This window comes from Mixophyes fleayi, chromosome 5 (genome assembly GCF_038048845.1).
Source record: "Mixophyes fleayi isolate aMixFle1 chromosome 5, aMixFle1.hap1, whole genome shotgun sequence".
Classification (NCBI taxonomy): Eukaryota; Metazoa; Chordata; class Amphibia; order Anura; family Limnodynastidae; genus Mixophyes; species Mixophyes fleayi.
In genome coordinates, this window is record NC_134406.1 from 246,706,091 (window position 1) to 246,719,131 (window position 13,041).

Sequence of the window (13,041 nt, forward strand, 5' to 3'; positions counted from 1 at the left end):
AGTGTGTTCTACCATAGAGAGCACACTCCCAGAACTGCAGCACGGACACTGCTCTGTCAGATGAGAGCCGAGGGCTCTCACTGGCAGAGTTTTAGGCTGTCCGAATCAGAGTGACAAGCGGTCTCTACGGACCGCTGTCACTCTCGCAGCCTCCCCGATAACCGGCGCTGCCACTGCAGGCATAGAGCGCCGGTTATCGGAAATAGGAGGGGGCATCGGGGTCCAACCGCTGCAGGAGACCTCAATCTTTTCAAGGGGGAGCTAAAGCTAGATAGAGCTCCCCTACTCTTCAATTCACTTGGAACATTCCGGTCTTCTGGTGCCAAGAAGAAGCCCGGGAAGAGAGACAGGTTTGTGGGAGCAAGCATCAGGACACTGCTGCTGGACTTCTCTCCTGTGTTTGGCCTTTGGCTAAGTATTGCCGTTTTTTTATTAAGTATTTCTAAATCTGTATTTGGTTGCTAACAGAGTGGGGCTAGTAGGGGTAATATTATAGTACTCTTTACTTGCCAAAATCGCATTGTTATTTAAAGTACAAGTGCAACTTTTATTGTACATTAGTTGATTACTTGTTGTTTTCTCTGTTTCTGTCTCCGTCTCTCTCAAGTCTGGTGTGCTTGGTAATTCTTTTCTTTGTAAAATGTCAGATAGGGAAAAGGTCCTATGGCAAAATATTTTACCTGTTCTAGATGTAAGGTTAAATTACCCCGTGGGCAGAAGGACCCGTTGGCGCTTTGCAGCAGACTCTAACCCCTCTGTCGAAGGAACGGCCTGGGTAGCTTCTCTGACACAGTCAGTTTCCTCTTTAGCCCAGCGGATCAGGCCCCTGTCTCAGCAGAACCAGCATGGTCCTCATCATTAATAAAGGGTTTAGACAGGCTAAACCAGTTACTTGAATAACCAGATTTGGGCCCTACTAAAAGAAAGCGGTTTAGATCCTCTAATCCTTTACTGTCCCCCCTCGGATTCAGAGGGTTTTTCTGAAGAAAGAGAAACAAATTTTGATACTGACCAGGTTCAGGTATCTGATCAGGAAGAAACCGCCAGATATCAGGGCATTGATGATTTGGTATTAGCGGTGAGGCAGGCCTTGGACCTCCCAGAGGCAGAGGATCCTAGTCCTATAGACAGAAGTCTCTTTAAGAAAGCCAGAAGAAAGGTTATTTGTTTTCCTCCTTCGGTGGAATTAAGAGATATTGCTGAGGGAGCTTGGAAACAACCTGATAAGAAGTTTTCTATTCCAAAAAAAAATCTCCTTCTTATATCCATTACAGGAAGAGGATCTGGCTCGCTGGGAAGGTATCCCTTAGATGGATACTTCTGTAGCCCATTTAGCCCGCCACACTACCTTGCCTGTCCCAGGCACTGCAAGTCTGCAGGACCCCACTGACCGCAGAATTGAATCTCAACTAAAGTCTATATTTGTAGCAGCGGGTTCTTCCTTTTAGACCAGTGATGGCTAACCTGTGACACTCCAGGTGTTGTGAAACTACAAGCCCCAGCATGCTTTGCCAGTAGATAACTAGCTGATAGCTGGCAAAGCATGCTGGGGCTTGTAGTTTCACAACACATGGAGTGTCACAGGTTAGCCATCACTGTTTTACACCCACATTTGCTTCGGCTTGGGTTGCTAGAGCCATGGAAGCATGGGCAGAGCAGCTGGCTGAGGCCTTACAGAATTCAGAATTGCTTCCCCTAGCTTTACATTTGAAAGAGGCATCGGGTTATCTTTATGAGGCAGCGCAGAACACCGCGTCTGTGTCTTCCTGTATTCCGGCTTCGACAATTTCAGCAAGGATAACCTTATGGCTGAAATCCTGCAAGGCGGATTCGGAATTCTAAGAAATCCCCTAGAAACCATTCCCTTTTCAGCATCAGGTTTGTTTGGGCCGGAATTAGACAGTATCATTTCTAAGGCAACTGGTGGTAAAAGCACCTTTTTGCCAAAGAACGTAGGCAGAGCCCGCCCCCCGAGTTTTAGCTTCTTTAGGCAGTCCTTTCGGGGGACCTCCTTTCCTAGGGGCCAGTCATCCAGGGGCAAACAACCAAATTCTAGAGGCTTTTCAGTCAGAGGTAGGTCCTCTTTCTCAGCTAGACGTCAGGCCTCCAAGGTTCAGGAGAAGCCTGCGTCCTGACTGCCATTCTACCCACTAGGAGGTGTGGGGGGGGCGCCTTTTTTTTTTTTTTTCTAGAACAGTGGACAGCGTCCTCTCAGGATCCTTGGATTCGGGGCATTATAACAAGGGGGTACATGATAGATGTTTTGGGTCCTGTTCCACATCATTTCTCTGTAACCCCGCTACCCCGAGATCCACAGAGAAGACAGACGATAGAGTTGTGTCGCCTCTCTTCTTTCAGCAAGAGTTATTTGCAGAGTCCCAGAAAGGGAAAGGTTTTTATTCAAATCTTTTTCTTATCAGGAAGCCGGACGGTTCCTTTCGACCCCTCCTAAATCTAAAGAACCTAAATGTGCACTTACGAGTAGACAAATTTCGGATGGAGTCCCTGAGGTCAGTAATAAACGGATTTGAAAGAAATCAGTTTATGGCTTCCATAGACATAAAAGACGCATACCTCCACGTTCCTATCTGGAACGGTCATCAGTCTCTCCTGAGATTCACAATGGGGGCCTCTGTCAGTCTGTCAGTTTCAGGCTCTTCCTTTCGGCAACTCCACGGCTCCAAGGGTTTTCACAAAGGTCATGTCGGTAATGGCAGCTTGTCTTCACTCAAGGGGAGTTCAGGTCGTGCCTTACTTAGACGATCTTCTCATAAAATCCGCCTCAGAGGTTTGCTTGCAACAGCATTTGTCCCTCAACATAGCTTTTCTCGAGAGCATGGGTGGTTAATATACTTAAAGAAATCCCAGGTGGTTCAGAGCCAACATACGATCTTTCTGGGACTCCTCATGGACACCAAACAAGGTGTTTCTGCCAGAACAGAAAATCAGGTCGGTTCAGAGGATAACATCTCAGGTCTTGTCCTCTACCAGTCCTTCAATTCACTTGTGCATGCGTCTCCTAGGGAAGATGGTGGCCTCTTTCAAGATGATCCCCTTCGGTCGTGCTCATTCCTGGTGCTTTCAGTGGGACCTCTTGACAAAATGGTCGGGATCCCACCTACATTTGGATTGCAAGAAGATCTCTCTATCCGGATGCAAAAAATTTGCTACAGTGGTGGCTGATTCTGGATCACATGTCGGTGAGCAGGTCTTTTTCTCCATGGTCATGGAGCATAGTAACCACAGACGGCAGCCTGAAAGGTTGGGGGGCTGTAGCCCTTCATCTCAGGTTCCAGGGTCTTTGGTCAGCCCAGGAGTCCTCCCTATTCATCAACACGTTAGAGTTGAAGGCAATCCTTTTGGCTGTTTGGGGGGCCCAAACCCTTCTTCAGGGTCATCCAGTCAGAGTTCAGTCCGACTGTGGCATACGTCAACAGGCAAGGATGAACGAGAAGCGCAGCTGCAATGCAGGTATCGGCTCAGATATTCTGTCACAGGCACTAGGAGTCTTGCCCAGGATTTCACCAGTTGACTATGCTTACCAGAGAGGCGGAGTTTGCACAGCGCTCCTCTGGCAGCAGGGTGAATAGTGGAACGAATATAACAGCAGATGGAGAGAGGATGCCAATGGAATTGATGATAGTCAGCGACTTGCATCTATAGTAGAAAGGTAGGTTAGAACCACGGAGACCAGGATGGACGTGAGCAGGTGAAGGAAGGTAACAGGAGAGTCAGTGGTTTGCATACAGCAAGTTGTACCACTGCTAGTAAGTGAGGAGTAGTTCAGGTGCGGATGAATAGAGACATGAAAAGAGTCAATAACGGTATGAAGACACTAGAGCACAGAGGAACTTGTTTCAAACAGATATGCAACGTTTACAGCTAATAGTCTATAACGGTATGTATACCGCTGCTGAGTAGAGAGGCTTGCACAAAGCGGATATGCGAGATAATAACTGATAGTCAATCACAAGTATGCATATCTTGGCTGAGTAGAGAAGCTTGTTCCAAACTGATATGCAGCGTAACAACAAATAGTCTATAGCGGGTATGGATACCGCTGCTGAGTAGAGAAGCTTGTCCTAGGCGGATATGCAAAGTAACAGTTGATAGTCAATAACAAGTAAGCATACCGCTGATGAGTAGAGAAGCTTGTCCACGAGGATATGCAGGTACAGCGGGAGCGCTGAACGGCTGTAGCGGGTATGGGAACCGCAGGTGAGCAGAGCAGATAATCCAGCAGACAGCTGAGGACACGAGCAGGATACAGGAGTCTGTAGCGGGTATGGGAACCCCAGGTGAGCAGAGCAGGTAATCCAGCAGACAGCTGAGGACACGAGCAGGATACAGGAGACACCTTCAGAGACTCACAGGGAATGAGACTCAAGATCAGGCAACGAGGTAATGAGCACAGGTGCCTTAAATAGGGAGAGGTGCCTGATCCACCAATTAGATTAAAAGCAAAGGTCATAAGTTCTTGGATGATGCGCATGCGCAGTGTATCAAGATGGCGGACGGCCGTGGCTCAGGACAGGCGCCGGCAGGAAGGCTAGAGAACCACGCACCAGCGCAGAGGCACTCGCGGTCCGGTGAGTGACATATTCGATTGGGCGGAACAATATGTTCCAGCAATCTCGGCAGTGTTCATTCCAGGAATAAAGAACTGGGAGGCCGATTATGTCAGTCACAATGCGATGATGCCAGGGGAGTGGTCCCTCCATCCGGAAGTCTTTCAGTCTCTGGTTCAGAGGTGGGGTCTACCAGATATAGATCTCATGGCCTCCAGACACCATAGAAAGGTTCCCAGGTTTTGCGCAAGGGCAAGAGACCCCTTGGCAGTAGCAGCGGACGTAATGACCACGTCATGGGACTTCAGGTTGGGATATCTGTCGTTTCCCCCCCAATTCCCATGATTCTTCAAGTACTCAGACAAGTGAGGCAGGGCGGTCTGCCGATAATACTGCATGGCCGCGTTGAGTGTGGTACGCGGACATAATCTCTATGGCGGTAGGGCGAGAACATCGTCTTCCAATCGCGAGATGATCTTCTCCTTCAAGGTCCTTTTCGTCACCAGGATTTACCTCGGCTGAATTTAACGGCATGACTGTTGAAGCCAGGCTCTGGAGGGCTAGGGGTTTCTCCCCCAGTGTAGTGAACCCTCTGCAACGAGCTCGTAAGCCTGTTTCGGCTCGCATCTATCATCGCATTTGGCGAGCCTATATCAGATATATGAAAATAGCTCTTGTCACAAGTTCTCTTTTCGTCTTCCTCGATTATTGGCTTTTATGCAGGATGGCCTGGAAGCAGGTCTCCGTTTAGGTTCCTTAAGGGTTCAGGTATCGGCACTTTCAGTTTTCTTTCACCTAAAGTTAGCGGATTTACCAGACATCAGGACTTTTCTTCAGTGAGTCTTACATATTCAGCCTCCCTACTTTCCGCCTACAGCACCATGGGATCTTAACCTGGTACTGGAGATGCTTACAGGGTCCCCTTTTGAACCATTGCTTGCGGTAGATTTTCGGTAAAGTCGTTTTTCTGTTAGCTATTGCATCTGCACACAGATTTTCAGAGTTGGGAGCTCTGTTTTGTCGAGAACCATATTTGGTTTTCCACGAGGACAGAACGGTATTAAGAACTCTCCCTTCCTTTGTTCCGAAGGTTGTTTCGGTCTTCCATTTGAACCAGAAAATTGTGGTTCCAGTCTTTAGGACGGCTTCTCATTCTGATCAGCAGTATATGAAATTAGATGTGGTTAGGGCTCTCCGTATTTACATTAAGAGAACTTCCCAGATTCCCGTACCGATTCTCTGTTTGTCCTTTTTGATTCTCATAAAATAGGCTGGCCAGCCTCAAAACAGTCTATTGCAAGATGGAGTAAGGCAACTATTAAACAGGCTTACATCAGGGCTAACCGTCATGTGCCAGAGAGACTTACCCATTCCACCAGGTCGGTAGGGGCGTCTTGGGCAGCGAGAAATGGGGCTTCTGCGGACCAGCTTTGCAGAGCAGCCACTTGGTCCTCTATCCACACCTTTACTAAATTCTATCAGTTTAATGTATTAAATTTTGCCCTTAGTCCTCTACGGGCCGGGCTTTCAGAGCGGTCCCACCCTTAGGGGGCTGCTTTAGAACGTCCCCATGGTAAACAGTGTCCCCCAGACTGGATGAAAGAGAAAAGAGGATTTTTGTACTTACGTTATATCCGTTTTTTCTGATTCCGTCTGGGGGACACTGCGATCCCTCCCTTCTGCTTTTCTTCTGTGTGCTCTTGGTTGATTGGCCTTTTCTCCTTTTGGGCTTTTTAATTAACTGGGAGGTGACGTGGGATTGTAGCAAGGAGGAGTCTGTTAGCAGTTCCTAAAGTTAACTAGCTAGGTGCCAACTCCCGTGCTCTCCTCCACAACCCATGGTAGCAGTGTCTCCCAGATAGAATCAGAGAAACGGCTTTAACGGAAGTACAAAAATCCTCTTATTTATGTACAAGGCTCTTTTTTTGTTTTATCTCTGTTATACAGGTGTCAGATTCCTGCTCATGAGAGCTGCAGTCTAAACTTGCATTGTTTATTTAGTGGATTTTGGCACCTGAGACTTGTTTTTTTTTTTTTCTCTTCTAAAGTCAATCTGGATCCTTTACTCCATGCTCCAAGTCCTTATGATGTCAGTACATCAGCTGGACTCCACGCACTTCGCCATACTCTGACCGCTTTCACAGTTGAACATGACTTTATATGACGTCTATTAAATATTGTGAAAGGCAACCAAAACATAGTTGGTATAAAATAAGATTATACGTAACGCAATAAACTTGTTCGGTGAATACATACAACAGATGTTTCATAGAATATAAGGTTTTCGTTAGTAAACAAAACATTCCTGCTTTACAGTCACATACATATGCAAATACAATCGAATATGGGATATAATTTGTGTACTTTTACAATTATATTTACAAGCTTTTTTGGGGTGAAATCAAATTCTGAATAAATATTAACATGATTTTTGTTTCTGTTTTCCTGGATGTGTATGCGAAGGGTTTGTACCTTTTTTTTTTTTTTTTTTTTTTTTTTTTTAATAAAATTCAAAGCCTTAGAAGAAAAGTGTAATAACAACTAAGAAAAGGGACTCGTGCTTTCGGTATAAGAGCAATGGGTGCTCTTGAGAGGACCAATAACTAATTTTAATGCAAGATGGTTGCTCCTGAATGGATAAGTGGATGACCGGTGTGCCTGTGCCTGTGCGCGCCTGTGGTCCTGAGCCTGAAGTGTCTGATTGGAGGGTTTGAGCTGTCGGTGATAGATAATCTGATCCACTCTTGTGCGGAGGAGCAGATTGGAAATCCTACGATGGTAACAGTCTGCGAGAGTACTGAGAAGGTAAATGTTGTGGTCAGACACCAGCCTATAGAAGGGGATCATTGCGGTGTGAGGGGAGTCAGATAAGGGGAAGTATCGGTCCCAGAACAGCATGAGAGACTACTGAGAAGGGAGACACAGAGAATTGAGAGAGAAGAAGATGAGGAAATCAAGAGTAACAAGGAGGATACAGGATCAATAAGGGGAAGAATAAACCGCACATATTGGGGATCAAAAACGGACAACAAATGACAATAATTGAAACAATAATAGAGGAAGAGAAAGAAACATAATGAGGAAATTGATAAACGCGAGTAAGTGTCAGGAGTAAGAATAAGAGCCAGTGACAGACTAGCTCAAAATAAAAACGAGAGAGAGAGCAAATGACAATTAGGGAGAGTTGATGAGGGAACGAGTATAGAGAAAACAGGATGATGAATGTTTTAAATTGAGGCTGGTGAGTGAGATTTAAAGAAGCTGTACAAAAAAAGTAGGAGAAACCCCTCCATTAACAGAACAAATAAGAGTGCAATAAATGGTCTGTGTTGTGGACAAGTTGTTTTATTTTTTTATATTGGTTTAAGGAAAGTTAGTGTTAGTTAGGCAGCAGCTAACAACATTGTGTCAAGTATCGGCATCAGACAACAAAATCTGCAGATGCTTGTGAAATGCAGAGTAGCGTATTTCAGAGCACATTCTAGTTCTTGCTGGGTTTTAAATGAATTGGAAACATAATCATGTTATACATAATGTATATCAAATGTGGATTAAACACATTTGCATTTTAATATTCTTTTTTTTACTAATATTAAAGGACATAATCCTACTCACCATTAGTTCTATAATCTTAAAATAGAGGAAAACCTGCAGCCCAGGTGCTTGTTAAAGTAAAGACATCTGGATCTTAATTCAGAAGTGGGAGGGAGAGAGAGGAGAGATGCTGTTGTGCTATGGACTGAGCAGCACAAGTTCCCCTAAGAAGAGCGCAGGGGTATTGGCTGGGAACAAGTTAGGCCCTTCTTGTTTTGTTTTTCTGTGACTCTGTGTCTGCGGCGGGCCTGGTATTACAGTGCTGATGCTCTCTGTGTATTTGGTGAATAAAAGCATACTTGAGTTTCATTTAACCTGTAGTTGGAAGTGTCCTGTGTTCCAGGAGACAGGTAAGATATGAATGTTTGGGGGCCCCATACAATAACAGATGTCAGCATAATACTCTTTACTTGTATACATATGTATTACACATAAACTCTATTGGTTAATATGCAGATTTTTCATGATCTCTGATCCTAAAACACTAACTTATAACACCCAAGCAGTTCTTCCATAGCAGTGTACTCCATAAGTAACCTGTTTATATATCACACTTATGGACCATCCGAGCAGACTGTTTCCATTATCCTACAATTTACTGTGTTCTCGGAACATACAGCGCTGTGTACTGTGCGCAGGATCCTCATGGTGCAGCCACAAGAAATAAGTAAAATTAGTGTTTACATGTAATTGCTTTAGTTCCACTGTAAATTGTTTTGTGGTTTTTGAACGTTTGTACATTTTTATTTTCAATATTGAAGAATCATTTCTATAAACCATTTCCTATTCTGTCCAGGTAACCCTGAAGCTTATGTGTGATTATTAGAAAGTGACTTTACGTCTGCTCCCTGGTCCTTTAGATGACTATCTCCCCTACTCTGCAGATGTACGAGATGTTCACGTAGACCACGCGGCCAGTCATACCGGGAAAGCACAAGGCATCATTACCTGTCTCAGAGGTGTTCCCTTCCACAGCAGTAGACGTCAGGTCTTCCTTCCTGTAGACATCTGCATTCTGGTAAGCACACACATCCATTCGCCAAGCCCTGTACGCGTACTCTAAAGGTTGGGTACATGGTCATGACCATAGCGTGACATTCTATTTGCCTTCAAATGCAAGTAAACATAGTCTCCTTGAAATACAATTTCCATTCTGTCAAACATCAGTTTATTGTTGTGTGTTTTTCCTGTTTCCTCCGTTACTTTAATAAAATTGCGCATTTTCCTCAATCAGTTTGTCCTTTTGATAAAGTGGTTGTCATGGCTACATCCTGAGATTTCATTGGGGGGAATAAAAAAAAGAAAAAGCTTACATGTCATAATTTGTGAAATGGGTTTAAGACTGACAACTCTGTGTTCATTACTGCAAGCTCCGTCTGGATTTTGTAATCCTCTGGTAGGCCAGGACGGACTAATTTGTTAACCCACGCTTGGCTGTAGCTGAGCAGCTGTACATGTACCGCTCCATCCATTGAATGCTTTAATAGGCAGGAACTGTCTCAAGTTCTTACAGTTATGATCTGTGCATCTGAAAATTCTTATTCACGAGGCAAAATGGCCATCTCGTGTTCATGCATAATTGTGCCTTCAGATTCTTAAGTGCAGTAGGCTTGAAGAGGCATGTGAAATTAGGGAGCAGTAGCGGGAAAGATAATTGATGTGTTGTTTTTTTTTGTTTTTTTTTTTAAAATAAAGTATGGATTTTTCACTTTGGGGATGTGCACATATTTTTTTTTAAGTCTGGTCTTGTCCTATATATTTAGTAGTCGGGCTCCACCCACATTTTACTAGGTTAATTTGCCTTTTTAATAACATCCTGAGTGTCGGCACACATAATAAACTGAGGGAAGAATAAGTGGTTTTAGTTATAAGAAGTATGTAATATAGCGGAACTGTTTTGAGATGTTGCCTCTGTATATTTCACCTCTTCTCTGTTTTTCTTGGCATTATTATCACCTACGGAACCTACTTGTGCGTGACACACAGAGCTTAATTGAGTAAAATGCAAATTTAATTTTAAGGGCCCCTGCACATAGCGCAGGCGGCCATTTTGTGGGCTGAACCATTATTCCAGAGACCACAGCCAGAATGTTTGAATAGACAGTAAAACCTCTCGGTTATAGGCGAGGACCCCACCATATGAGAAGACGGGTGTCTGAAGGCCCAAACAATTAGGTAAAGGTAAAAAGCCCATTTTGTTCCTGGTGACAAGTGGACTTTTAAGTAGATTATTAATGTATTTTCGCATTTAATTTTTTATTTTATTTTTTTGAACAGAAACTTTTTTTTGTTTATTGATTTTCACAGGTAATGGAACAGAGTAAATAATTGCTTATAAACAAATACAAATAATACAGAGAAATATATAACAATGAAAGAGGGAAATATATATAGTTCCAATACCGGCATATGGAAAGATAAGTAGGGAAAGAGGTGGCGAGAATTACCGTCAGAATTAAAAGGCAATTCATTAAAATGAAAACAGCAATGGGTGGTGAAGAGGTAAGCTGGGGTGTAGGATTGGTTGGGAGAGGAGAGAGTTCTGTAGAATCCTGAGGGTGTCATACGGTTGACAAAGGAGGTTCAGCTGTATAAAAACTCTTCCATAGGGTCGATGTGTTCTGGAAGTTGGTGGGTGTGTTATGTAGGATGACCGTGATACTTTCCATATGGTACGTTGACCAAATGTTCTCTGTTGTAGCGGGCAGTGAAGGTGGAGAGATGTTCTTCCAGTGTGCAGTAATTAAGCACTTAGCCGCGTTCAAGATATGTCCTATTTAGTGTGTTTTCTTATTCTTATGTGGTGCTCTAGGATTGTTTTATACAATCCGAACCTGGAGATTTATTTACTAAGCTGCAGGTTTGAAAAATGGGAGATGTTCCTTTATAGCAACCAATCAGATTCTACCTGTCATTTATTTAGTACATTCTACAAAATGACAGCTAGAATCTGGTTACTATAGGCAACATCTCCACTTTTTCAAACCCACAGTTTAGTAAATATAACCCCTTAGTATTTTTTCAGTGTTTTAGTCATATTTTTCTGTCTCTCCATTGCAGGTTGTTTTAGATTTATTGTAACAGAAATGACCAGTGTGTTTGCTTGATGTGAAATGTCATAATTACTAACTGTTAAAACCAAGGTAAAGATCTGTGTCTGACTTGTGTGTTTGTATGCAAGGATGTGTTTTCTCTTATTGTGTGTGGGCAGATCGGTGTCCTGTCTGTAAGTGCGTGCCAAGCATCTTGTTTCTTTTACTAGTTAATAGTGGATTTTTTTATTATGCTTTTGTGCAATTTTTTATCTTTGTATAACCATATTTGTATATTAGTGTGATTACATGACACCGTTGTAAAGAGCCATTAAAAATGCAAGTAAAAAAAAAAGCAGAAAATACTTATTCCTCTGAATTTATTTTTGTTTATCTATTTAATGATGCATAAAGCAGTTATCTGAGTGAGTGTGGTGGGGAATTTAGACAGAGAGGCAACTTTGTGTGCTCAGGTAGTCTGCTGCAGAGAACAGAAATAGAATTATTTTGTGGGTGAACCTTTTGGAGAGACTTTGGTCTGTCATTTATAGTGTGTGTGTAGAATCACATGTGGCTAGTGTCATCCATTGTTTCTTATTTCTTGATTCTCCATTGTCTCTGGTTTGGCTTCAAATCGATTTTGCATATAATAAGCAAGAAATGTGCGTATCCCACTTGTTACATTTCAAATATCATCATCATCATCACCATTTATTTATATAGTGCCACTAATTCTGCAGCGCTGTACAGAGAACTCACTCACATCAGTCCCTGCCCCATTGGGGCTTACAGTCTAAATTCCCTAACACACAGACTAGGGTCAATTTGTTAACAGCCAATTAACCTACCAGTATGTTTTTGGAGTGTGGGAGGAAAACGGAGCACCCGGAGGAAACCCATGCAAACACGGGAAAACATACAAACTCTTCACAGATAAGGCCATGGTCGGGAATTGAACTCATGACCCCAGTGCTGTGAGGCAGAAGTGCTAACCACTAGGCCACCGTGCTGCCCCAAATACTAATATATTGGAATAATGAGAAAGGGAGGACACCTATACCAAATTATTATTACACTGTAACTGTCCTAATAATGTACAGCAGAGAATTAATGATTATGAAAATAAAATAAAAACAAACTACACTGACGTTTTTTATTGATGTCCTCTGAGTAGCATCTTCTATCTCTTCAAAGTGTCTGATCTGGTGTAGAATAAGTGCCCAGATGTCAGCTAGTTTTATTTTCGATGCAGGGTTATCCATCCACGTGCCCCCTAATAAAGCCATTTATACACTTAGATGAATATTCTGCATTTAAGATTTCTCGAGTGCAAGCCAAGTGTGTATAAACAGATGTGACAATAAACACTTATTGTATAAAGTATGTGAGTTTTGATATTAATCTCAAATACTTTCTTTAAGCTGCGTCTTAAGAAAAGTGCTTCAGCGCTGTGTGATCACATTGCACAGTTTGTCCGCGAGTACACTTATATTATTTTATAACATCAATAATAAACTCCTGTGGGAAATAGCCTACAAGCCTATCTTTTCATTCCTGTCATTTAATGTTGTGTTGGGCTCACTTTATACACTTTCCTCCAGGGAGATAGAGTCTGGTTTAGAGATAAAATGCTTTCTGGGGTATCAATCTTTTCTAGTGTTAACTTGCTTGAGATGTGCTGATTTCTTCAACCGTGATACATTGAAACGCCTACACACAAACGTTTTAATGCAATAAAACTAACAATCTAGTAAATGATTCATTCATCTCTTTCAGCCATACTATGTTTGATCAAGGCCACAGGCAATATCCTACTGGTAAGATAATGTCTGTATGGGGTGTTCTAG

General features: G+C 42.9%; 1 protein-coding gene across 3 annotated transcripts in view; it reads left to right on the forward strand.

Moving 5' to 3' along the window:
* The window catches only part of NDUFAF6 (NADH:ubiquinone oxidoreductase complex assembly factor 6), a 66,166-nt gene that overhangs the window by 11,921 nt on the left and 41,204 nt on the right, over positions 1–13,041 (forward strand). For all 3 annotated transcript variants that reach the window (XM_075213827.1, XM_075213828.1, XM_075213829.1), the window contains one exon: positions 9,047–9,180. In XM_075213827.1, coding sequence (XP_075069928.1) covers positions 9,047–9,180 — 134 coding nt within the window. The remainder of the gene's footprint in view (positions 1–9,046; positions 9,181–13,041) is intronic.